Here is a 26,443-nt window from a genome sequence, read left to right as displayed (position 1 = left end):
TTGCACTAATGTGTGATTTATGGTTACTTCAGCCTGCAAACACACACATGAAATACCTTCTGCAATATTATATTCTCAGTCTCTTTAAGTACTCACCCTGTGCATATATATTTATATTCCACTGTGACACAAATATATTGATTACTGTGCAATAGAGCAAACACTGCACCTAATTTTTCCAAACTCATCATGTGCAATTTCAATCTGTGTGCAATTTCTCTCAAAACTGTGCAATTGTCTTAGAATTCTCTGGAAATATATTTTTTATCATTCTTTGTATAAATGTACATGTATATTTCAACTTTTATTTAGTATTTTCTATTCTGTTGTTTTTACAAATACTATTTCTTGCTGCCTGTAACACTCAAATTTCCCTAGCAGGGGATTAATAAAGTCTTGTCTTGTCTGATCTGATCTTATCTGATCTTGTCTTATCTGTCTACTTACACATACATAACTCAGTGGTGGTTCCAACAGGAGCACCAAAAATCAAAGTCCAGCATGGAGAGGCTGAGTGAATGTGGTCTGGACTCTGTGGAGGAGACTGTGATCCAGGTACACTTCTGCTCTGGAGGAATGAGGGCCTGATGTTGGAGTTGTGATGTTGCCGCTGTCTGAACTCATAACATCCATTGACTAATTCCCAGGACTTGTCGCTGCAAACAAATTTATTTGAATCCCTGTTCGGCCAGTATGCTTGTATTTAACTTCTACTGTACGTCCATGACTCCACTCCACCTCAGACCTGCCTATGACAACTGAATCTGCTCGGGTCACTAGAACGTGACTGATCCTTAATGTGTATTGCTTATCTGTCATTTTCTTCCATCGGAGAATAACAGCTGTGTGTTTGCTGTGTTTGTATCCAGTGTGATTTCAGGTGAATATTTTGAGAATCCAGCTCTTGGGCTCTGGTTGCAGCAGTAAAACATCCACCTCAGTCACGATCAGTGTCATCTCCGTCTGTTCCTCTGATACATCTGCTGTCACATCCTGAAAGGACAGATTTTGATCCTGGACCAGTCTGTAGATTCACTGAGTCGTCAGAAACTGGTTGTGATCCTCTGTGTGTGAGAGCTGCTTCAGCTCAGTGATCTCCTGCTCCTCCCAAAGCGCTTTGACTCACTTCAGTTTACAGCTGGGATCTGACCTGCTGCTTCACAACTGAAGTCAAGTCAGAATGATTTATATTGCCCAAAACCACAGATCACAGACGGCCTTGATGCTGAAATATTGCACTTGTTCGAAAAAGTGAACAACTCACATGTGAGAAATCTTCTCAAGAACAACATAAATTTCCACCATCCAGTGGCGTGTTTTGGCTCCCAGGGGGCACTTTAGCACGCATTTTGGCGTCCAAGAGGGCACTTTAGAGCGCGTTTTGGAGTCCAAGAGGGCACTTTAGAGCGTGTTTTGGCTCCCAGGGGGCACTTTAGCATGTGTTTTGGCATCCAAGAGGGCACTTTAACAAGGGTTTTGGCTCCCAGGGGGCACTTTAGCACGCGTGTTTTGGCTCCCACGGGGCACTTTAGCGCGTGTTTTGGCTCCCTGGGGGCACTTTAGCACGCATTTTGGCGTCTAAGAGGGCACTTTAGAGCGCGTTTTGGAGTCCAAGAGGGCACTTTAGAGCGTGTTTTGGCTCCCAGGGGGCAGTTTAGCACGTGTTTTGGCTCCCAAGAGGGCACTTTAGCACGCATTTTGGAGTCCAAGAGGGCACTTTAGCACGCGTTTTTCAAAAACTGCCCCCCCCTGTGCATGCCACTGCCACCAACCATAAATTATCTGATGCTGATGACTTAAAATGAGACTGAACATGTTGCTTTCAGACATCAAGACCCTCTGATGTTGACTCTGATGCATGAATTCATTTCTAAAGAACTTCTGATGTTGACTCTGATTAAACTGAATGCAGCGTTTCATGTGGATATAATCATGGCCATGAAATCATTTTCAAAGAACTTCTGTGCTGGAAAAGGAGCAACTGAACTGTGATGGTGCAATAAATCAATCCCCGTTGTCAGGAACCCAAGTCATGACTGTCTGAGATGCATTTATTTGTTCTCAATTGAGGAGAAATGACAAAAACTCTTTGTCACAGAAGGATTGGCAGATTAGCGCCTGGACAAAATGAATCACATGAAGTTTGAATGAAGTCTGAATTCAAACTGTTCAGCTCAGGACGGTCTGGCTGTGAGGTGACAGAGCTAAACAACATCAACACCACAGCCTCATTCTGCAGCTTCATCTTCATGAAAATCAACGTAGCAACAAATGAAACGAGCTCAAGTCCTCAACGACACAACATCTGTTGTCTCATGTGTGTCAGGACTCAAGAAAACTTCACACCCAAACTCCACCAAATGAATTCTCACCATTTTTCTACTGTATTTCAGTCTGTGTAATAAATCATCTTTAATGACAAAGTGCACACAGAAAATCATTGCTGTAAAAAGCAGCACGTGATAAAAAAAACTAATATTAATTTGACATTTTCTGCATCAGTTTTGTATGATGTCCTGGAACAAAGACAAGAACAAAATGCAGTTTAAAAAAACTTTATTCAAGATTTAAAACTTTAGTTTGTTCACACGTCGTATCAATAAAGTCTGTTCAATGACAACATTTGCTCTGCCACACAAATAAATGTAAATGTGTCATCGATTTCTGTACAAATGCACAAAGTGGTGAGAACAGAACATGTACGATAAAGGACGTTCTGCTGCTTTCTCTCTAAACACTCGTGCAGTGGAGGAGAAACAACAACATGCAAATAAATCAACAGAAACATTCAACAGACATGTAGAGCTCAGAGAAGTTTCTGTTTTCATGCAGAGAAAAGTCAGTTCAGGTAAACAGCGATCATCCTGAGCAGCGAGAGCCTCCATGGCTGAACAGACACAGGAAGGAGCTCCACCTAAACACACTCAAACATTTACAGAACAACACATGAGAAGACGTCAAAGTCCCACCCACAGTGTTTGATTGACAGCTGATCTCTGCGCAGTGAACAAATGCCACAACAATCAGCTCTCAGCAACAAACATGAAGACAAGTTTCACAATTCAAACACACAATTTAACCCACTGTCCCTGAAATGACTTCTGACTGTTGGAGTTTACACAACTCAGCAGAGTCTCCATCAGTGTAACAAAACTGAAGTCCAGCATAGAGAGGCTGAGTGAACGTGGTCTGGACTCTGTGGAGGAGAGTCATGGTTTCAGAGATGCTGTAGAAGGACAGAATACCTGCACTGTGATCCAGGTACACTCCGACTCTGGAGGACCGAGGACCTGAGACAGGAGTTTTCACATTGTTGTACCAAAAGTTATAACTGTTGTTGTAACAATCTAACGCCCAAGATTTGTCATTTAGTCCAAATGTAGATTCATTCCCCCACCCTGTTTTGCTGATATTCTTGTATGCGACTGCTACACAAACTCCTGTCCCTCTCAGCTCCACCTCCCAGTAACACCGTCCAGTCAGACTCTCTCTACTCAGGACCTGCCAAAACCAAGTGAATCTGTCTGGATGATCAGAATAAGACTGTTTTTCACTCATTAATGTTGCTTTTCTGTTCCCCTCAGATAATAACAGCTTTGTGTTTGCTGTATTTGGATCCAGTGTGATTTCACGTGAATATCTGAAGAATCCAGCTCTGGTCTTGGGTCCTGGTTGTGACAGTAAAACATCCACTTCAGCCACTGTCAGTGAGATGTTTGTCCATTCCTCTGTCAGAACGTCCTGTAGTTTATCTCTGACTGCTGACACAGCAGCTGTCACATCCTCAAAGTAGCTGAGAGGACGGATCTTGATGGCGGATGAGTCTGTAGATCCACTGAGTGGTGACAGTGAGGGGTAGTTGTGTAGAAACTGGCTGTGATCCTCTGTGTGTGAGAGCTGCTTCAGCTCAGCATCTTTCCTCTTCAGCTCAGTGATCTCCTGCTCCAGCTTCTCCTCGAGCTCTTTGACTCGCCTCACTTCAGTTTCCTGCTGGGATCTGAGCTGCCGCTCCACATCAGACCTTCTTTCCTCCATGAGACGGATCAGCTCGGTGAAGATCTTCTGGCTGTCCTCCACCGCTTTATCAGCAGAGCCATTGATAGCCTCCACCTCCTGTTGAAGCACCTTCACATCTTTCTGTCTGTCCTGGATTCTCTGCTGGATGTTTTGTCGACTCACCTCCAGCTCTCTCTGCCTCTCAGTCCTTTCTGCTGCAGCTGACACTGTGTCGTGGCCTTTGTGTTCATCCACAGAGCAGAGATAACAGATACACTGCTGATCAGTACGGCAGAACATCTTCATCACCTCATCGTGACGAGAGCAGATGTTCTCCTGGAGCTTCTTGGAGGGGTCCACCAGCTTGTGTTTTTCAAAGGCAGGTGAGTCATAATGAGGCTGGAGGTGTTTCTCACAGTAAGAGATCAGACAGACCAGACAGGACTTGAGGGCTTTCAGTTTCCTCCCAGTGCAGACATCACAGGCCACATCTTCAGGTCCAGCATAGCAGTGATCAGCAGGAGCAGCTTGGAGTCCAGTCTTCTTCAGCTCCTCCAATAAAGCTGCAAACATGGTGCTTTTCACCAGGACAGGCCTCGGAGTGAAGGTCTGCCTACACTGAGGGCAGCTGGGGATTTTCTCCTCATCCTCTTCATCCCAGAAGCCTTTAATACAGTTCATGCAGTAGCTGTGTCCACAGGGAATAGTCACCGGATCCTTCAGTAGATCCAGACAGATTGAACAGGAGAAGGTTTCCTGGTCCAGCTGAACTCCTTTCTGCGCCATTTCTCCTCTCAGTGTCAACGACTGTCTGAGTTTCACTTTCTCAGAAGTGAAACCAGTTTGAGCTCTGATCTAAACAGCGTGTGTTTCTGCAGTGAATGGGGCCTGTCAGCTCCTGCACCGCACCACATGTTGGTTACACCCATCCTCAAAGTGTAGATCTGAAGGGGAGGGAACCAGGAAATACGTGGACAGAGTGGGGCTGCTGTGTTTGAGAGCAGGAAGAAGAGGGAGGGGTTATCGAGCTCTGACTCATTCAGGAAGACGAGCAGTTTGAGAGAGATACTGTGTGTTCAACACTTGTTTACAACAGAGCTCATTTCTCATTAAAACCACTGCTCACTTCAGCTTTTAGGAGGTCAACTCTGATTACAATCAGAGGGTTTGGAGAAGCTCACCAGATTTAAGAATGAGCTCTTCTGTTCTCCTAAAATCCAGCTTGATGAAAGTTTTTAGTGATTAAAATATTTCAAATCCAGTCGATGAAAAATAGAGAATTTAAATCGTGAAACCCTTTAATTATTTGTCATGAAAACAGGCTCATTTCAGGATATAACTGTATAAAAGGTGTTAGGGCTCAGGCAATGAGAACCAGGACCAGATGCAGAGAGGAAAACAAAAGTGTTGATTCAACGATAACAAAGTACAATTGAGGACGCCAGACGGGAAGAAATAAAAAAACTCAAAGCAACAACTGAAAGAACTTACAAAAACACAAAAACACCCAAAAGGGTTGACAACGATAGTCACAAAGTAGCAACAAAAGATCTAGACAGAAACTAGAAGGTAAATTCACGAAACTACAATAAACAGGAAGCATGGCTAGAGTCTCCTCAGGAGCGAGACGATGCGTGGAGACAAGAGGGAATAATCTGGCACTGGAGGAGTGTTTGGTCCGGCCTTAAGTAGCCAGCGCTGATGGGCTGATTAGTGTCAGATGTGTGCGGTCAGTTTCACTCCTGAGGAGATCGGCTCCACCCCTGCTCATGTACCTGTAGGCAGAGAGAGAGAGAGAGACGGGAATGAGCACTAGATAACAGACAGAGGTCGTGACATGACATTTAAACTCATAAAACAAGCAGGTTGCTTCTTGAATCTCTGAGTCCCAGAGAACCTGAATGCACCAGATCATCGTTTGGCTCTGCAGTTCAGCTGTAGACTGTAATGACTGGATGAATCTGCAAAATGTCCAGTTTTATACATATCCGTTCAGTTTGGTCACAATGAATCAACGTCAACAACTTTAGTTCCTGGTTTTAATGCTTTGACTGTCAATACAGTTATTCACACAACACATCAGCATTAAAACAACCTTCTAATGCAAACCAAACACATGGAAGCTGAACTTTGGTGACTGGAAGCACAAGCGAGATGTAGAGAAAATAAAGCAGATGACTATTAAAAGAAAGTCAAACACGTGAGGTTACTGAGCTTAAATAAGGGCAGAGTACAGCCTGAACGAACAAACGCAAACTCCATCAGATCAATCAGCCTCTTCGTAACATTTTCCATAAAACCAAACAAAAGCGATCACTTCTTCACTTTATTTCTATGAAAACATGATTCTAAAGGCGTCACGGCAGTTTCTCAGCACTGATAAAGATGTATTGCACCTTGAGCAAAGTGAGCTGAGGTGCTTTGACCTCCACTACGTCCCTGCTCAGCAGGACGAAGGCGCCCTCTTGTGTTGTGCATCACTTTCACATTTCAGTTGTTGACCTGCTGCAGGAAGACGTGCGGAAACTTCACTGAGCGTTTGGCAGCTTCAAACAGCTTCAGAAAAGAGAGATTTAAACAGATGTGATATCACACCGTGTCAGTTTGTTTACAGGAGTCACATCCTGATGCTGCATTCAGGTCACATGGGAAAGATGGGAGAGAAGAGATCCCGCTTTACAAACATTCATGCTGTAAATAGTATTTGGGAATGTGGGATTTGAAGCTACAGGTTGTAATAATAATAATAAACTTTATTTGTATAGCACCATTCATAGAGGAGAAAGAAATCACTTACACCAAGAGGGCTTTACATAGAAAAGACAGAATGGACATACAATAGAATAAAATAATAAAATATAAGTAAAAATAGAGTGGAATCAGGATGGAAATAAAAACAAGGCTAAATCATCAAATCACAGCATGAAGAAATAAATGCGAGGCGAAGAACAAAAGTTTCAGGCCTGTATCAGGAATCACAGCTCGTTAAAGGCTCAAGTGAAGAGATCAGTTTTTAGCTTTGCTTTAAAAATATTCAGCGAGCTGCTTCTCTGATATCTGCAGGTAGTTTGTTCCAGAGCTTTGGGGCGTACTGGACAAAGGCTGCATCCCTGATTTTCTTTCCACTGCTTCTGGAAACCTCCAACAAACCAGCAGCAGATGATCACAGTGTTCCTGAAGGAACATAATAAACGAGGGAGTCAGCGACGTGGCTCGGTCCCAGTCCATGAAGGGCTTTGTGCACGAGGAGGAGGACCTTAAAGTCAACTGTGAATGTTACAGTAATCGAGTCGGCTTGAAATAAAAGCTGCTTTATAAGTGTAGTGTGAGTGTGTGCAATGGCAGCATTCAGAATTGATGCAGGAAGTCGTGTGTCCTGCATGTAGGGTGGTGGAGGAGAGGAGGCGTGTGGTGGAGGGTGGATCAGATTTTCATGCAGGAGATGGAAGTTTATATGATTTATTGTTTTAGTTTCTGGTACAAATAACAAACTAATGACATCCAAGACTGGCCCAGGAGCTCAGAGACATCTCACTGTCTTTGTCAGACTTTTAAATAAAGGTGATTGAGGAGATAAATACCACACTGGGTTCTTTGTGGGAACATTCACGTGCACAACTTATTTCTCTGATGTTCAGAGTGCTTACATTCAACTTGCACATGGAACACAAGCATTTGCCAGTGAGCTCTTATCAGTGTAAATATACAGCACATAGCACAGTCATGGGGAGGGCAAAGCTTAGTGACTGAACGAGGGGAGGGTCCTTTCTGTCAGAAGCAGCATTACAAGTTGCGAGAAACTGTTCTACCAGCAGGAGGCGACAGAGTTCCACTGAAAGTTCACCAGTGTGAGGAAACGTGTCAGGACAGGAGAGTTGTTTTATTCTGTGTGATTGTCTGTCAGACAGCGACGACTGAAGCTGAATGTCTGTTGATTTTTGTTTCCACAACTCAGTTATACTGATTTTAGATGAACCACCAACTCCTCACAGCACTGGGTTTTGATTTCCAGTGGTGGAAGAAGTATTCAGATCCAGATGTCCTGGACTGCCCTCTGGACACCACTGAGGAGGCAGCCGAGAGGAGGATGTTAGTCAAGCTGACATCCATCATTGACAACCCCTCTCACCCCCTGCATGACACAGTGGGGGCCCTCAGCAGCTCCATCAGCAACAGACTGCTGCATCCACCCTGTAAGAAGGAACGCTACCACAGGTCCTTCATTCTAACAGCTGTCAGAGAGTTCAACTCCAGCATTGCTTCATGTAGCACTGGGTCCATATTCACACTGCTGTTGCACTAATGTGTGATTTATGGTAACTTCAGCCTGCAAACACACACATGAAATACCTTCTGCAATAATATATTCTCAGTCTCTTTAAGTACTCAACCTGTGCATATATATTTATATTCCACTGTGACACAAATATATTGATTACTGTGCAATAGAGCAAACACTGCACCTAATTTTTCCAAGCTCATCATGTGCAATTTCAATCTGTGTGCAATTTCTCTCAAAACTGTGCAATTGTCTTAGAATTCTCTGGAAATATATTTTTTATCATTCTTTGTATAAATGTACATGTATATTTCAACTTTTATTTAGTATTTTCTATTCTGTTGTTTTTACAAATACTATTTCTTGCTGCCTGTAACACTCAAATTTCCCTAGCAGGGGATTAATAAAGTCTTGTCTTGTCTGATCTGATCTTATCTGATCTTGTCTTATCTGTCTACCTACACATACATAACTCAGTGGTGGTTCCAACAGGAGCACCAAAAATCAAAGTCCAGCATGGAGAGGCTGAGTGAATGTGGTCTGGACTCTGTGGAGGAGACTGTGATCCAGGTACACTTCTGCTCTGGAGGAATGAGGGCCTGATGTTGGAGTTGTGATGCTGCCGCTGTCTGAACTCATAACATCCTTTGACTAATTCCCAGGACGTGTCACTGCAAACAAATTTATTTGAATCCCTGTTCGGCCAGGATGCTTGTATTTAACTTCTACTGTACGTCCATGACTCCACTCCACCTCAGACCTGCCTATGACAACTGAATCTGCTCGGGTCACTAGAACGTGACTGATCCTTAATGTGTATTGCTTATCTGTCATTTTCTTCCATCGGAGAATAACAGCTGTGTGTTTGCTGTGTTTGTATCCAGTGTGATTTCAGGTGAATATTTTGAGAATCCAGCTCTTGGGCTCTGGTTGCAGCAGTAAAACATCCACCTGACAGGGCCCGGAGGCACGAGGGTTCAGGACTCAAATGCAAGACTCAGACACAATCAGCGAAGTTACAAAATAAAGAATTGATTTATTAACAAAAGACGCTCAGGATAAATAACACAGCACATACAACGTATGGCAACAAAGTACAAACAAAAGACGCTAAGGATAATTTAGAAGGTAATTTCAAAACTCAAAAAGGGCTCAAATGGCAAGAATTCAAAGTAACAAATGAATCAAAATCTTGACTAGAAAAACTTGTTCAACAAAGATTTACTTACAAAAGGCACAAGGCAAAAAACAGGAGGACAAGGATCAAGGAATGCTGGATAAATCACGGCTGGGTACAAAGACATGGCACGAGACAATCTGGCACAGGACAAAGGGAGACGCAGACTATATATACACGAGGTGACAATGAACAGGTGGAGACAATTAGGGCGGGGAAGACAATCAGACAGGCGGGAAACACACCGGGAAGTCAAGGGACCTGAAACGAGAGGAGAGTTAGGTTTCACAATAAAACAGGAAGTGCAAGACGGGACATGACGCTCGTGAACAAAAACACTTAACAAATCTGACGAGACATGACACCACCTCAGTCACGATCAGTGTGACCTGCTCCTCCCGAAGCGCTTTGACTCACTTCAGTTTTCAGCTGGGATCTGACCTGCTGCTTCACAACTGAAGTCAAGTCAAAATGATTTATATTGCCCAAAACCACAGATCACAGACGGCCTTGATGCTGAAATATTGCACTTGTTAGAAAAAGCGAGCAACTCACATGTGAGAAATCTTCTCAAGAACAACATAAATTTCCACCAACCAGTGGCGTGTTTTGGCTCCCAGGGGGCACTTTAGCACGCATTTTGGCGTCCAAGAGGGCACTTTAGAGCGTGTTTTGGCTCCTAGGGGGCACTTTAGCATGTGTTTTGGCTCCCAAGAGGGCACTTTAGCACGCGTTTTTCAAAAACTGGGCCACGAGGGGAGGCGGTCGCGCCCCCCCCGTGCACGCCACTGCCACCAACCATAAATTATCTGATGCTGATGACTTAAAATGAGACTGAACATGTTGCTTTCAGACATCAAGACCCTCTGATGTTGACTCTGATGCATGAATTCATTTCTAAAGAACTTCTGATGTTGACTCTGATTAAACTGAATGCAGCGTTTCATGTGGATGTAATCATGGCCATGAAGTCATTTTTAAAGAACTTCTGTGCTGGAAAAGGAGCAACTGAACTGTGATGGTGCAATAAATCAATCCCCGTTGTCAGGAACCCAAGTCATGACTGTCTTAGATGCATTTATTTGTTCTCAATTGAGGAGAAATGACAAAAACTCTTTGTCACAGAAGGATTGGCAGATTAGCGCCTGGACAAAATGAATCACATGAAGTTTGAATGAAGTCTGAATTCAAACTGTTCAGCTCAGGACGGTCTGGCTGTGAGGTGACAGAGCTAAACAACATCAACACCACAGCCTCATTCTGCAGCTTCATCTTCATGAAAATCAACGTAGCAACAAATGAAACGAGCTCAAGTCCTCAACGACACGACATCTGTTGTCTCATGTGTGTCAGGACTCAAGAAAACTTCACACCCAAACTCCACCAAATGAATTCTCACCATTTTCCTACTTTATTTCAGTCTGTGTAATAAATCATCGTTAATGACAAAGTGCACACAGAAAATCATTGCTGTAAAAAGCAGCACGTGATAAAAAAAACTAATATTAATTTGACATTTTCTGCATCAGTTTTGTATGATGTCCTGGAACAAAGACAAGAACAAAATGCAGTTGATGGTCTTGAAAAAAACTTTATTCAAGATTTAAAACTTCAGTTTGTTCACACGTCGTATCAATAAAGTCTGTTCAATGACAACATTTGCTCTGCCACACAAATAAATGTAAATGTGTCATAGATTTCTGTACAAATGTACAAAGTGGTGAGAACAGAACATGTACGATAAAGGACGTTCTGCTGCTTTCTCTCTGAACACTCGTGCAGTGGAGGAGAAACAACAACATGCAAATAAACCAACAGAAACATTCAACAGACATGTAGAGCTCAGAGAAGTTTCTGTTTTCATGCAGAGAAAAGTCAGTTCAGGTAAACAGCGATCATCCTGAGCAGCGAGAGCCTCCATGGCTGAACAGACACAGGAAGGAGCTCCACCTAAACACACTCAAACATTTACAGAACAACACGTGAGAAGACGTCAAAGTCCCACCCACAGTGTTTGATTGACAGCTGATCTCTGCGCAGTGAACAAATGCCACAACAATCAGCTCTCAGCAACAAACATGAAGACAAGTTTCACAATTCAAACACACAATTTAACCCACTGTCCCTGAAATGACTTCTGACTGTTGGAGTTTACACAACTCAGCAGAGTCTCCATCAGTGAAACGAAACCGAAGTCCAGCATAGAGAGGCTGAGTGAACGTGGTCTGGACTCTGTGAAGGAGAGACATGGTTTCAGAGATGCTGTAGAAGGACAGAATACCTGCACTGTGATCCAGGTACACTCCGACTCTGGAGGACCGAGGACCTGAGACGGGAGTTTTCACATTGTTGTACCAAAACTTATAACTGTTGTTGTTCCAATATAACGCCCAAGATTTGTCATTTCGTCCAAATCGACATTCATTCCCCCTCCCTGCTCTGCTGATATTCTTGTATGCGACTGCTACATAAACTCCTGTCCCTCTCAGCTCCACCTCCCAGTAACACCGTCCAGTCAGACTCTCTCTACTCAGGACCTGACAATAACAAATTAATCTGTCTGGATGATCAGAATAAGACTGTTGTTCACTCATTACTGTTGCTTTTCTGTTCCCCTCAGATAATAACAGATCTGTGTTTGCTGTGTTTGGATCCAGTGTGATTTCACGTGAATATCTGAAGAATCCAGCTCTGGTCTTGGGTCCTGGTTGTGACAGTAAAACATCCACTTCAGCCACTGTCAGTGAGATGTTTGTCCATTCCTCTGTCAGAACGTCCTGTAGTTTATCTCTGACTGCTGACACAGCAGCTGTCACATCCTCAAAGTAGCTGAGAGGACGGATCTTGATGGCGGATGAGTCTGTAGATCCACTGAGTGGTGACAGTGAGGGGTAGTTGTGTAGAAACTGGCTGTGATCCTCTGTGTGTGAGAGCTGCTTCAGCTCAGCATCTTTCCTCTTCAGCTCAGTGATCTCCTGCTCCAGCTTCTCCTCGAGCTCTTTGACTCGCCTCACTTCAGTTTCCTGCTGGGATCTGAGCTGCCGCTCCACATCAGACCTTCTTTCCTCCATGAGACGGATCAGCTCGGTGAAGATCTTCTGGCTGTCCTCCACCGCTTTATCAGCAGAGCCATTGATAGCCTCCACCTCCTGTTGAAGCACCTTCACATCTTTCTGTCTGTCCTGGATTCTCTGCTGGATGTTTTGTCGACTCACCTCCAGCTCTCTCTGCCTCTCAGTCCTTTCTGCTGCAGCTGACACTGTGTCGTGGCCTTTGTGTTCATCCACAGAGCAGAGATAACAGATACACTGCTGATCAGTACGGCAGAACATCTTCATCACCTCATCGTGACGAGAGCAGATGTTCTCCTGGAGCTTCTTGGAGGGCTCCACCAGCTTGTGTTTTTTAAAGGCAGGTGAGTCATAATGAGGCTGGAGGTGTTTCTCACAGTAAGAGATCAGACAGACCAGACAGGACTTGAGGGCTTTCAGTTTCCTCCCAGTGCAGACATCACAGGCCACATCTTCAGGTCCAGCATAGCAGTGATCAGCAGGAGCAGCTTGGAGTCCAGTCTTCTTCAGCTCCTCCACTAAAGATGCTAACATGGTGCTTTTCACCAGGACAGGCCTCGGAGTGAAGGTCTGCCTACACTGAGGGCAGCTGGGGATTTTCTCCTCATCCTCTTCGTCCCAGAAGCCTTTAATACAGTTCATGCAGTAGCTGTGTCCACAGGGAATAGTCACCGGATCCTTCAGTAGATCCAGACAGATCGAACAGGAGAAGGTTTCCTGGTCCAGCTGAACTCCTTTCTGCGCCATTTCTCCTCTCAGTGTCAACGACTGTCTGAGTTTCACTTTCTCAGAAGTGAAACCAGTTTGAGCTCTGATCTAAACAGCATGTGTTTCTGCAGTGAATGGGGCCTGTCAGCTCCTGCACCGCACCACATGTTGGTTACACCCATCTTCAACTTGTAGATCTGAAGGGGAGGGAACCAGGAAATACGTGGACAGAGTGGAGCTGCTGTGTTTGAGAGCAGGAAGAAGAGGGAGGGGTTATCGAGCTCTGACTCATTCAGGAAGACGAGCAGTTTGAGAGAGATACTGTGTGTTCAACACTTGTTTACAACAGAGCTCATTTCTCATTAAAACCACTGCTCACTTCAGCTTTTAGGAGGTCAACTCTGATTACAATCAGAGGGTTTGGAGAAGCTCACCAGATTTAAGAATGAGCTCTTCTGATCTCCTAAAATCCAGCTTGATGAAAGTTTTTAGTGATTAAAATATTTCAAATCCAGTGGATGAAAAATAGAGAATTTAAATCGTGAAGCCCTTTAATTATTTCTAATGAAAACAGGCTCATTTCGGGATATAACTGTATAAAAGGTGTTAGGGCTCAGGCAATGAGAACCAGGACCAGATGCAGAGAGGAAAACAAAAGTGTTGATTCAACGATAACAAAGTACAACTGAGGACGCCAGACGGGAAGATATCAAAAAACTCAAAGCAACAACTGAAAGAACTTACAAAAACACAAAAACACCCAAAAGGGGAAAACGATAGTCACAAAGTAGCAACAAAAGATCTAGACAGAAACTAGAAGGTAAATTCGCGAAACTACAATGAACAGGAAGCATGGCTAGAGTCTCCTCAGGAGCGAGATGATGCGTGGAGACAAGAGGGAATAATCTGGCACTGGAGGAGTGTTTGGTCCGGCCTTAAGTAGCCAGCGCTGATGGGCTGATTAGTGTCAGATGTGTGCGGTCAGTTTCACTCCTGAGGAGATTGGCTCCACCCCTGCTCATGTACCTGTAGGCAGAGAGAGAGAGAGAGACAGGAATGAGCACTAGATAACAGACGGAGGTCGTGACATGACAAAAGGTGTATTTTAATGTCAGATGCTTTTAAACTCATAAAACAAGCAGGTTGCTTCTTGAATCTCTGAGTCCCAGAGAACCTGAATGCACCAGATCATCGTTTGGCTCTGCAGTTCAGCTGTAGACTGTAATGACTGGATGAATCTGCAAAATGTCCAGTTTTATACATATCCGTTCAGTTTGGTCACAATGAATCAACGTCAACAACTTTAGTTCCTGGTTTTAATGCTTTGACTGTCAATACAGTTAATCACACAACGCATCAGCATTAAAACAACCTTCTAATACAAACCAAACACATGGAAGCTGAACTTTGGTGACTGGAAGCACAAGCGAGATGTAGAGAAAATAAAGCAGATGACTATTAAAAGAAAGTCAAACACGTGAGGTTACTGAGCTTAAATAAGGGCAGAGTACAGCCTGAACGAACAAACGCAAACTCCATCAGATCAATCAGCCTGTTCGTAACATTTTCCATAAAACCAAACAAAAGCGATCACTTCTTCACTTTATTTCTATGAAAACATGATTCTAAAGGTGTCACAGCAGTTTCTCAGCACTGATAAAGATGTATTGCACCTTGAGCAAAGTGAGCTGAGGTGCTTTGACCTCCACTACGTCCCTGCTCAGCAGGACGAAGGCGCCCTCTTGTGTTGTGCATCACTTTCACATTTCAGTTGTTGACCTGCTGCAGGAAGACGTGCGGAAACTTCACTGAGCGTTTGGCAGCTTCAAACAGCTTCAGAAAAGAGAGATTTAAACAGATGTGATATCACACCGTGTTTACAGGAGTCACATCCTGATGCTGCATTCAGGTCACATGGGAAAGATGGGAGAGAAGAGATCCCGCTTTACAAACATTCATGCTGTAAATAGTATTTGGGAATGTGGGATTTGAGGCTACAGGTTGTAATAATAATAATAAACTTTATTTGTATAGCACCATTCATAGAGGAGAAAGAAATCACTTACACCAAGAGGGCTTTACATAGAAAAGACAGAATGGACATACAATAGAATAAAATAATAAAATATAAGTAAAAATAGAGTGGAATCAGGATGGAAATAAAAACAAGGCTAAATCATCAAATCACAGCATGAAGAAATAAATGCGAGGCGAAGAACAAAAGTTTCAGGCCTGTATCAGGAATCACAGCTCGTTAAAGGCTCAAGTGAAGAGATCAGTTTTTAGCTTTGCTTTAAAAATATTCAGCGAGCTGCTTCTCTGATATCTGCAGGTAGTTTGTTCCAGAGCTTTGGGGCATACTGGACAAAGGCTGCATCCCTGATTTTCTTTCCACTGCTTCTGGAAACCTCCAACAAACCAGCAGCAGATGATCACAGTGTTCCTGAAGGAACATAATAAACGAGGGAGTCAGCGACGTGGCTCGGTCCCAGTCCATGAAGGGCTTTGTGCACGAGGAGGAGGACCTTAAAGTCAACTGTGAATGTTACAGTAATCGAGTCGGCTTGAAACAAAAGCTGCTTTATAAGTGTAGTGTGAGTGTGTGCAATGGCAGCATTCAGAATTGATGCAGGAAGTCGTGTGTCCTACATGTAGGGTGGTGGAGGAGAGGAGGCGTGTGGTGGAGGGTGGATCAGATTTTCATGCAGGAGATGGAAGTTTATATGATTTATTGTTGTAGTTTCTGGTACAAATAACAAACTAATGACATCTGAGACTGGCCCAGGAGCTCAGAGACATCTCACTGTCTTTGTCAGCCTTTTAAATAAAGGTGATTGAGGAGATAAATACCACACTGGGTTCTTTGTGGGAACATTCACGTGCACAACTTATTTCTCTGATGTTCAGAGTGCTTACATTCAACTTGCACATAGAACACAAGCAATTGCCAGTGAGCTCTTATCAGTGTAAATATACAGCACATAGCACAGTCATGGGGAGGGCAAAGCTTAGTGACTTAACGAGGGGAGGGTCCTTTCTGTCAGAAGCAGCATTACAAGTTGCGAGAAACTGTTCTACCAGCAGGAGGCGACAGAGTTCCACTGAAAGTTCACCAGTGTGAGGAAACGTGTCAGGACAGGAGAGTTGTTTTATTCTGTGTGATTGTCTGTCAGACAGCGACGACTGAAGCTGAATGTCTGTTTCCACAACCTAGCTATACTGATTTTAGATGAATCGCCAACTCCTGACAACACTGGGTTTTAATTTCCAGTGGCGGAAGAAGTATTCAGATCCTTATGTGTCAAAAGTACTGATGCAGCAATGTAAAAATAGGTGTCTTCAGCTGGTGTCAATCTGCAACCTCAATGCTAGATGTGACTCAATCCTGCACACTGGACCTTATTAATAAATGCACTTTAATGATGAGAAGTAAACATACTCAGATATGTTATCACATATGACATTATTAGACATGATGCATCAAAGTGGAGCCTTTTAAATGCACCAGATGCAGTTCAGGAGTAAAGCGGCGGTTTCCAGCCTAGTAATTGCACCACAAGATAAATCTGAGGCCTGTTTCTTTTTTTATCTAAAACTGAAAAGTAGCCAGTCCCTGCAGCTGTCAGATCAATGTAGTGAAGTAAAAAGTACAGTAATTCCCACTAAATTGAGCTGAAGTATGAAATAACTAAAAATGAAATTATTCAAGTACAGGTACCTGAAAATCCATCACTGCTGATTGAGCAAACAGCTTTCATCCTTCAGAGGAGGTGTGCATGTCTGGCATACACACCACAAAGCAGACATACACACCACAAACCAAGTGTGAATTAAGTAGTTTTGCATTAATTAATTGACGGTCTGCTTATTAAAACCCTTGATTCCACCCAGTCGAATCAGTGCTGCTGCCCTTGACAATCAGCATCATGCGCTTCATTTTAAATAGCACTCTGGGTTATGTTTTATGAAAATATTTTTCCGTGTGACCTTTTCATCACCACAGGTGCTGCCAAAACCACCGACACCGAATTAACACCGTCAGCCATAACACGGCAACTTTTAATGAAAAAGTCAACTTTTAGATCTCAGTTTCTTTAATTAAACCATGTCCAAAAATCCACACCCATAACATAAATGTGAATAAAGCTTGAAAGAGGGTATGCATCTTGATCACATTGCTGCTGTGTTATCAACCTCCAGCTCGTGTCCCTGCATGGAGAGGCGTTTGGTTCATGCGTCAAATCATTCACAGTGGAGTTTCCGGAGCTTCTGGGCAACGGCCTGTTCAGTGTTTCGTGTTGCCCCTGCAGAGCCAAACAAGTGCACCAGGTTCCCATTTTCACTCAAGAATGTCATAACAGGAAGGTGAGTCTGCAGGAGATCCTGTATTTTGTTCCAAGTGAGACTCACTGTTGTTTAGCTCGTACTCATATTCTGAAGAGACAAATTAACAAATGAAATGTTTTGCTGGGTATATCAATTATAGGTTGTACAGCTGCAACAAATGATTATCTTAAAATACAAGAATAATTGATATTTTTCTAATAACAATGTATGAAATCTAAAATGCAGCGCTGTGAAAGATGTCGCTTGTTGTGATGAACCTACAGATGATGATCACCTGAATCTGCAGCTGCCCCTTATGGAGGTTTACACCACCTGCTCAGCAGCAAGCGCAGACAGACACAAGTGAAAACCCAGCAGGGTGAACGTGGCGGAGCATTTAGCAGCTAAAGAGCCTGATATTTCCCTCAGGAGACGGTGGAGACCAAAAACAGAGCTAAAAGTGGGTGAATGTTGGACGACACAAACACAAATGAACGATCAGGTTGCTCTATAGCTTGCAATCTGTATAAATCAGCAGCTGTTTGCCAACAAGCTCGCTAAATCAATTTAAAAGGTCCACTTTCATCGTGGTGATTGTTTCTAATATAAAACAGAAGAAATTTGGGTTCATCAAACGATTACTGACTGTTGCAAAGTTCGGTTAACATGTCTATCCAACACCATGTGGATCTTCTACCAAATCCTGCTGCCCAAGAAATTACAAGCGTAGCTTACAGGAAGGAATGGCAGTCGTTGCTGCCCCCTAGTGGTTGGAAGTATTCATAACGCCTTTCCCTGATCATGAAGTACAATGACAGAAAACGTTCAACAGTTGTCTCTTCCCACAAGGTGCCACAGAAATACTGAAATAAATCAATAATATAAGAGAACTGAAGCAGACGTTTAAAAGTTACTTTCCCTAGTAACTCAATAATTTTATGAGCAGTACGCTCATATCCTTTACATACTGTGCAATATTGCATATTTTTTACTGTTTGTGTATATTTTCTTCCACTGTGCAACTTTTAACACTGTATTTTACGGAGCCCCTAAAGTGTCATGAAGAAAAAAAAAACTATATCATGCGCACGAGATACTGAAATGTGCGCACGAGATACTAAAACGTGCGCTCAATTTAATGCACTCGTTCATTCATACAGACAGGTAGCAACAACAATACACAGCCGGGCTCCGTTCACGACTGAATCTGATTTTAATATTTACCGTATTTTCCGCACTATGAGGTGCACCTAAAAGCCTTTAATTTTCTCAAAAACCCACAGAGCGCCTTATAATCCGATGCGCCTTTTATATGGATCAATACTGGTTATCCTCACCTGCATCTTTACGCAGGATAAGCTGTCATCTGTGAGCGCGCGGTGTTTGTTTCAAAACGAACAAACTTAAATAAAATACATTTTAAATAAATGCTCATTAATTATTTTCAGGAGCCGCATCAGAGGGATGAAAGAGCCACATGCGGCTCCGAAAAAAACTTAAACGTGCCCACGTTTTAGTATCTTGTGCGCACGATATAGTTTTTTTTTTCTTCATGACACTTTAGGGGCTCCGTAGTATTTAGTATTCATCTGATTATCTGAAGGCAACATATATTTTTCTCCTCCTGTGGCAGCAGTATTCTCACGTTCTTGTGTGCAGTTTCCTTTATTCTTCATGTTGCAGCTTTCATCACCATACACATTTGATCTTATGCTGAACTGCATGCACAATGCAGCACTCTTCAGTTGTCTTAGTGTGCTTGTACTGCGTTCATGTCTCATGTTTTTATGCCACCTGGCTGCAAAAATAATTTCCTCCTGTGCGACAATAAAGATCTCAGCCGAGCGGTGATGTGTTCACAGGTTGTTTCCGCTGCCCCCAAGTGGCCAAAAAAAAAAAGCAGATTTAAGTATAAATGATTAAACAAAAAAAGACTGTCCTCCATTGATCATTACAGCAGCTCTCAGCTACACAGGGTTTCAGTGTGAAGGAGTGTTGATAAGACTTGAGGAGAAAGTTACAGCTGGTCTCCCGTTGCTTCTCCTTATTCTGCTCTGCTCTGCACACTGTGTGCAGGAGCAACAGCCAGATGGTGATGTTGTGGGTACCTCTGGAGTCCTCTGCCTGAACTGAGAGCTTGCAGGCTTTATTTCATTAAAACTAAGCATGCACTGGCTCGTCCACACCTACCGTGCATCTCTCACCCACTCTGAGCTGCTTTCCAAAAGCCCACTGATGGATTACACTTCCTTTTAATTGTAGCTGCAGGCGCTGACTCCTTGTAGTATCAGACAGTCTCCATCTAAACCAACTGTGGCAGTAAAACAGCCTTTGCGCTCCATAAATACATCAGACTTGGCGCTGTTAACGAAGTAGCTGTCTGCAGAGCCAGCGTAATGCCTGAGCCAGATCTGATAAAAAACACGTCTCTCATAACTGAAGTTTTCCACAACTTCACACTGCTTTAAAACTCCAACAGATACGTTTCAATCGCTGACAGAAATACTCGATGGGGAAACCGTATTGCGAAAGTTATTTTCCTGCTCAGTCTTTTCAGTTCACTTTTAACCCTCTTACTATAATTCAGGCGACAATTACTATACGAGCTGCACGGTTTGTTCTGTCTCGAGACACTGACTGACAGTATGAAGTCATTTCTCACCATTCGTTTCACCGCTTTCGCCTTCTTTGTTCTTTATCAGATAAACTAGATTAAAGAGGGGAAAAAAAGAATAATATATAGGAAGATGGAGGAGAGTGGACACATTTTTATCTCACCGTTCATCTCCATTATATCTAAATATAGCTGTATTGTACATTTTCTGCAGAACTTTATCAAATGGTAAAGGGCATTCAAGTCTGTTTTTCTAAAGACGCAGGAAAGAAGAGGGAAAAGCTGTTTTTTTTGACTTGTTACTGTGATCACAAAAACCCAAAATCAAGTCAGTTTGTTCATGGAGTGCGTCTAAAAAGCGAGTGTCAGCAAAGAACCTTGCTGCTGCATTTAGAAATAGCTGCACATGAGGTAGGGATGACCCCCCAAATACAGAGAGTGAGAGAGATGAAAGCGTGTTAGATTGTGTCCAGATCTCCAGAAGAGACAACACGATGTTTCTCCTCTCACCTGGAGAGAAAACAACAAGCTGCTTACATATTGAAAATGTAGTCATTGGAATATCACTGAGATAAAATGGTTGTAATCTAAAACCTTTCATGATAATTTTTTTTTTTTTTTTTTTACAAAATGCAGTCCAGAAGGCCAGATGTCACCTGCAAATCACATAAACATTTGCTGTTGTCAGGCAAAATCCTCAAGCCTCAGCTACATGAAGTTAATATCACTTCAGTTCATCTCTATTAAATCATTCATGGTCGCAGTCCAAACAGACAGACCCGGGTTGGGGGGGCTTAGGGGAGCTATGAGGGAACCAAGATGCAGACACAACGGGGACGTAGATTCAAAAATTAATAAATTTATTAAACTCAAGGACAAAACCAAGGAAAACCAAAACTCTGGCTACTAGGGAAAACACACACACTAGGGCAAAGGGGGTTACACAGAGAACAAAGACAACACAGGGAAACTTTGAATAAACAAAACACAGAACAAACGCTGACAAAGAACGTGATGTGGCTAGACAAGACGATGCTAGAACACACGAGGGCTGGAGCATGACTAAAGACAAACACACACTAACATGGACAATGGCATGGCATGAAATACATGAACTGTGGCATGGTTAATGACAAGGAAACTCTAACATGGGCTGAGGTATGACAGAGACAAAGACAAGACTTGACAACACGTACTTGGACCAGACAACACCAGGATAAACACTCACAGGGTAAGAAAGGTAACAAAGACAAGACTAAAGACGGTGGAACACTAACATGAAACAAGGCATGGACATGAACAAAGACAAGAACAAGACAAGAAACAAACTTACAGGAACTGTGGCCCCAGAGGAGCGGCGCGTATATCCGTATAATGCGAGTACTCGGGGCATCCATGCGCAGCCTCTATATAACTCATAATCTGCGGCGAAACTCGTTCATATTCCAATATTTTGTTATGATATGCTGGTGCTATTCCCCTCTGAGCCCGTGGTGGCATGTTATCAACATCCGGCGTCTCTAGACAACTACCTCTGACGTGGATGATGTCATCACTGTACGCCGGGCGCTGCGAGCAGCCAGCCACAACACGGCTAACTCTGCGGCGGTCGGCTACGAATACGCAATAACGAACCATAGCTGTGCCAAACTACAGCTAAACTAGCCGACCGCCGGCTCAGAGGGGAATAGCACCAGCATATCAGAACAAAATATTGGAATATGAACGAGTTTCGCCGCAGATTATGCGTTAAATAGAGGCTGCGCATGGATGCCCCGAGTACTCGCATTATACGGATATACGCGCCGCTCCTCTGGGGCTAATTTCTTCAAAACGACTCCAAATGCCACCAAAGTTGTCTGGGTGAGTAAATGGTCGTATTTAATGCTACAAATAAGGTCCAGGTTGTAAAAAACGAAAGTTATCCTTTAAATACACAAGGCAAGAACACTAATGACACACAGGTGAAACACATCAGACAATCAGAAGGGAGGGAAAACACAGGAAGTAAAGTAACCAAAGACACATAACATGAACCTTCAAAATAAAACAGGACGTGACAAAACCCAGACAAAGACAGCACACAATGGGAAACTTAACAAAAACCGGCGTGCACGGCACGGGTCATGACATAAAGTCCTCAAAAAGAAACTGTACCTCCAAAAGGAGGCTTCATACGGAAGAAAACAGATCCGCCTCAGATACCCAATCATCATTTAGGGTAATGGAGTGGCACCTGGGGTGACCGATCTGAAACCTGGACACGCTCCAGCTAACATGGCTAAAATGATTGATTAATGCTGCTTTATTGATACCAAGAAGATTTTGAAAAACCATCTTGTATTTACGCTACGAGTCGGGGAATTAACAAGTGTTCCACAGGAGCCTGGCAGGGTTTCAGATCCCAGCTGTTAACGATGTAATTTTATAGATCGCTTATGATCATCAACAGCAAAACCCTGCAGGTGGAGAACAAAACATGAAAACAAGCATCTGGATGGAGGTAGTTTTCATCTAAAAAGGCCTTTTAATCATCGTCAGAGGCTCAAGGATTATGACGATCCCTCGTCCCACCATGCACAAATTCAAGCAAATTAATTCAAGCGAGAAAAAGAACAAGAAAACTGCAGCTGTGAGGTTTTGACCCCACAGCAGTGATGAACTCTGGGGGGTGTGTGGGTGCATAACGAGGGAGCCTGGATGGACACCACGGAGAGCAACAGCGATGAGGTCCTCAGCTGATTTCAGATTCAGGCATTCGTCTTCAGCGTTGCTTTGTTTATCCATATTCAAAGCAGCCTGCATGTGATTTCTTAGCACCCATCTGCTTCACATTCATGCTGTTACACAGAGTCACACTGAGGAGCTGCCCAATTACATCGCAGAGGACTCAAATGAACAGGATCAAAACTTTCTGTCTCTGCCCGAATTTATACAGCCAGCAGGTACGATTCTTACAGATCCACGGCACAAAGTTATGTTATGTCTCGTCGGGTCTGTTGAGGTGTTGTTCACTGTTGTCTGGTCTGTGTCTTGCACTTCCTGTCTTATTGTGAAAACTAATTCTCCTCTCGTTTCAGGCCCTTGACTTCCTGGTGTTTCCCGCGTGTCTGTCTCCACCTGTTCCTTGTTACCTCGTGTATATAATGTCTGCGTTTCCCTTGTCCTGTGCCAGATTGTCTTGTGCCAACCCTGTGGTACATGTCAGTCCAGCGTTTGTCCTAGTCAACCTCCATTAAGTAAAGAGTCTTGTTTTGGTCTTCAGAGAATATCCTTAGCGCTTTTTGTTGTACCTTAGTGTTTCTGTTGTACTTTGCATTTTTGACATTCTTAGTTTCTATTTTTGTGAAATCATTTTGAGTTTTTTGATAAATCGGCCTGAAGCCTTATTGTTTTGAAAGAAGAGTCTGAGTTGTGCATTTGAGTCCAGTACTTTGAGCCTTGCCAGCATCACAAGTTAAGGAAATATCACCATGCAAAGGTTCGAGATGGTGGCAGAGGTTTGCTATCAGGCTCATTTACAGGAAAAGCACACCTCCAGAGGCTGACAGATCCTGATGAATCTTTTTAGTTACCAGTTAACAACAAACTCAGGAGAGAAATACAATGTTTTCCCCTTTTATCCAAATGTTCATTTATAGAGTCTAAATAAAATATATTTAATTTTCTGTTAGTGGACGTATTCCAGTCTCTGCTTTAAAACCTTAATATTTTTTACAAGCAAGGTTCAGAGACTCCAACAACATCTAGCTCAAACTGAGTGGCCCCTTTATTAGGTACACCTGCACAGTGCAATCAAAACAACTGCTCTGTCATGATGTCTACTTTAATGATGCTTAGAATGCTGACGCTGGCCTACAGGTGTTAATTAAATGATGTGCTTCTGCAGTGAGGTCATAATTAGTGATGGTGTTGCACTGGACCACATTATATTGAGAGGTGTTTCTAATATTCTGTCCCATTCATATACATAAATGGTGAAAAAAAAAAAATAGAATCAGCTCTCAATATAGTGAAGTCGGCTACAACACCACTTCACTACTACAAAGTATTAGAAAATATAATAACGTCATAAAAAGGTAGAATTTATGGCGGAGCTGATGTATTGAATGGTGTTAGATTGTACAGGTGTACCTGATAACGTGGCCAGTGAGGGTACACCTGCCCAATTTCCAAAATCCAGTGCCGATGGTCCAGTGCCAAACAAATCAGTTACAGACCACATTTACAAAGATTTCTATGACTGTTTTCTGGCGTTTTTTACTGTCAAAACTTGGCGCCTACATTGCCCACAATGCAACTTAATAGAACTTTTTTTCACATCACCTGTAGTGAGGCCTGTATTCAGATGAGCTGTCAGAGTTCCCCTCTAAGGTTTAGGCTCACTTCATTAGGGAACCATCGTGGTTTAAAGTACGACTGAAGTTCGGTTCCAGCTGGTGACCTTTGCTGCATGTCCTACTCCTCTGTTTCCTCTCTGCCGCTCCATTCTCACTGTCCAGTAGAGGCAAAATGCCTCGAAAATAATAATTTAAGAAACATATTTCACTTTTAAGAATCTTCACGCATAATTGATGCTCTCATTTTTCATGGAAAGACCCTCCAGTGGCCTTGTTTTTTAAATTTCTGGCTGTTAAAACAAACATTTGCATGAGTAATTTTAGTCCAGACAGCAGCTGAATGTGAAAAACAATGTGGAAGCGGTTTTATTTCCCATGACATACCGGCTGCAGGAACACCCTGATAGTATTCAAATCGATTCAAATGCAAACGATTTTAAGGAAAGAGCACACACACACAAAAAAGAAGAAGTATGAAAGTCAAAAAGAGGAAATTCTGGTGACCTGATGTTGCATCATGAGTCTCACTGATTCCCAGAGCTGCACTGGTGCAATGACTTGCACGCTGTACTTACCTGCATGCACACATTGACACTGCAGAGGCACAGGTGGATAAAACACACTATCTGCTTCACCTGCGGCTGTAATGGCAGGAAAGGAAGACATATGAGATCCTGCACAGCCGATAGCTCCTCGCAGCTCCTCAGGCAGCCTCAGTTCAGTCAAGTCTCTTGTAGATTTTAGCTTCATTATTGTGTGAACAATGGTTTTGATTTCAGTTTTAAATCCATTAAATTTTAGCAGCCTCTTACAAATTTAGAGCAAAGATTGAACTTTTTTTGAAAACATAATTCACATTCTGAAAATAATGAATCCCCAGATTTAATTCTGAACTACAATGAGCTGTTCTTTAAAGCTTCGGCTCAAGGTTATTTCAGTGCTCACAGTTTGCTGCAGCTCATCAGCTGCGGCCAGTCGGCTGTCACTGATGATACATCACCTGTCTGCGGAAAATCCTGCCCCGCACAGCCTCGCTCAGGCTTCACAACACCTGAGTTTGCGTGTGAGACCATCGAAAGCATTCTACAGGTTCCTGTGAGGACACAGCGCACTTTGGTCTCCTGCAGTTTCATCCAATCATTCAGCCGAATTCATAATGACTGCTGTGAATGGGTGGAGCTGCAGTGCCAGGAGAAAACAAGTGAGCATTTTGAAAAAGCAACTGACGTCCAATCAGCAATGGATGGAGAAACCCTGAGAGAAGCAGGATGCGGGATGAGGGACAGGTGTGCAGGCAGGTGATAATCAGGTAAGTGGTGAAAGGCATGAAGAGCTGAGGACATCAGGGTGGGGTGGGAATGTCAGGAGTGATGGGACGCGGGCAGGAAAAATGACAGAATAACTTGGGTCTTGTTTTCATAGTTTTGGTGAGTATTGTTCAGTAACTCTCAACAGGTTGAACGCTAAAGCTGTAAATAATGACCAGAAATGTCCGTCACAGTTTGCACTCACTTCCTGCTTCAGCTTTGACCTACTGCGCAATGCAGGACTACACGCTCACTTTCAGCGAAAGCAGTTTGGTTTCCGGTTTTCAGAACAATTAACTTGCTATTATCATAATAAAAACTGAAATAATTTTGCTATATGTAAGACGACACCAGAGAACTGAGGTTAAAGTAGTGTGAGGGCCTGATTAAAAAATGGTGCCTTTCAATCAGATAGAATGTTGGAGATCTTGTGGACGCACAGAGGCCAATCACTATCATATATTCTGGTGTTGCCCTGTTGTGACCCCATTTTGGTTACGTGTACATCAAATTCTAGAGACTGTGTTTTCAACAAAAATATCTTTTTGTTTCAGTTTGTTATATTTGGTGGATTTACAGGAACTTGATTGGAGGAACAAAGATAAATATTTACTGAGAATACTAC

The 26,443-nt window shown here is 43.0% G+C and overlaps 2 protein-coding genes across 2 annotated transcripts; both read right to left on the bottom strand.

Moving 5' to 3' along the window:
- Positions 1-2,553: 2,553 nt before the first annotated feature.
- On the bottom strand, positions 2,554-4,853 carry LOC121614477 (tripartite motif-containing protein 16-like). Its single transcript, XM_041948344.1, has one exon. It carries the CDS (start codon positions 4,780-4,782, stop codon positions 3,076-3,078), a length of 1,707 nt encoding a protein of 568 aa, XP_041804278.1. The 5' UTR covers positions 4,783-4,853; the 3' UTR covers positions 2,554-3,075.
- A 6,174-nt stretch (positions 4,854-11,027) lies between these two features.
- LOC121614963 (tripartite motif-containing protein 16-like) lies at positions 11,028-13,361 on the bottom strand. The gene has a single exon (XM_041949072.1). It carries the CDS (start codon positions 13,268-13,270, stop codon positions 11,564-11,566), a length of 1,707 nt encoding a protein of 568 aa, XP_041805006.1. The 5' UTR covers positions 13,271-13,361; the 3' UTR covers positions 11,028-11,563.
- Between the last annotated feature and the right edge of the window lie 13,082 nt (positions 13,362-26,443).

This window comes from Chelmon rostratus, chromosome 12, assembly GCF_017976325.1.
Source record: "Chelmon rostratus isolate fCheRos1 chromosome 12, fCheRos1.pri, whole genome shotgun sequence".
NCBI lineage: Eukaryota > Metazoa > Chordata > Actinopteri > Chaetodontiformes > Chaetodontidae > Chelmon > Chelmon rostratus.
Note: the sequence above shows the minus strand (reverse complement) of the source record. Positions and strands in the feature narration are given on the sequence as shown.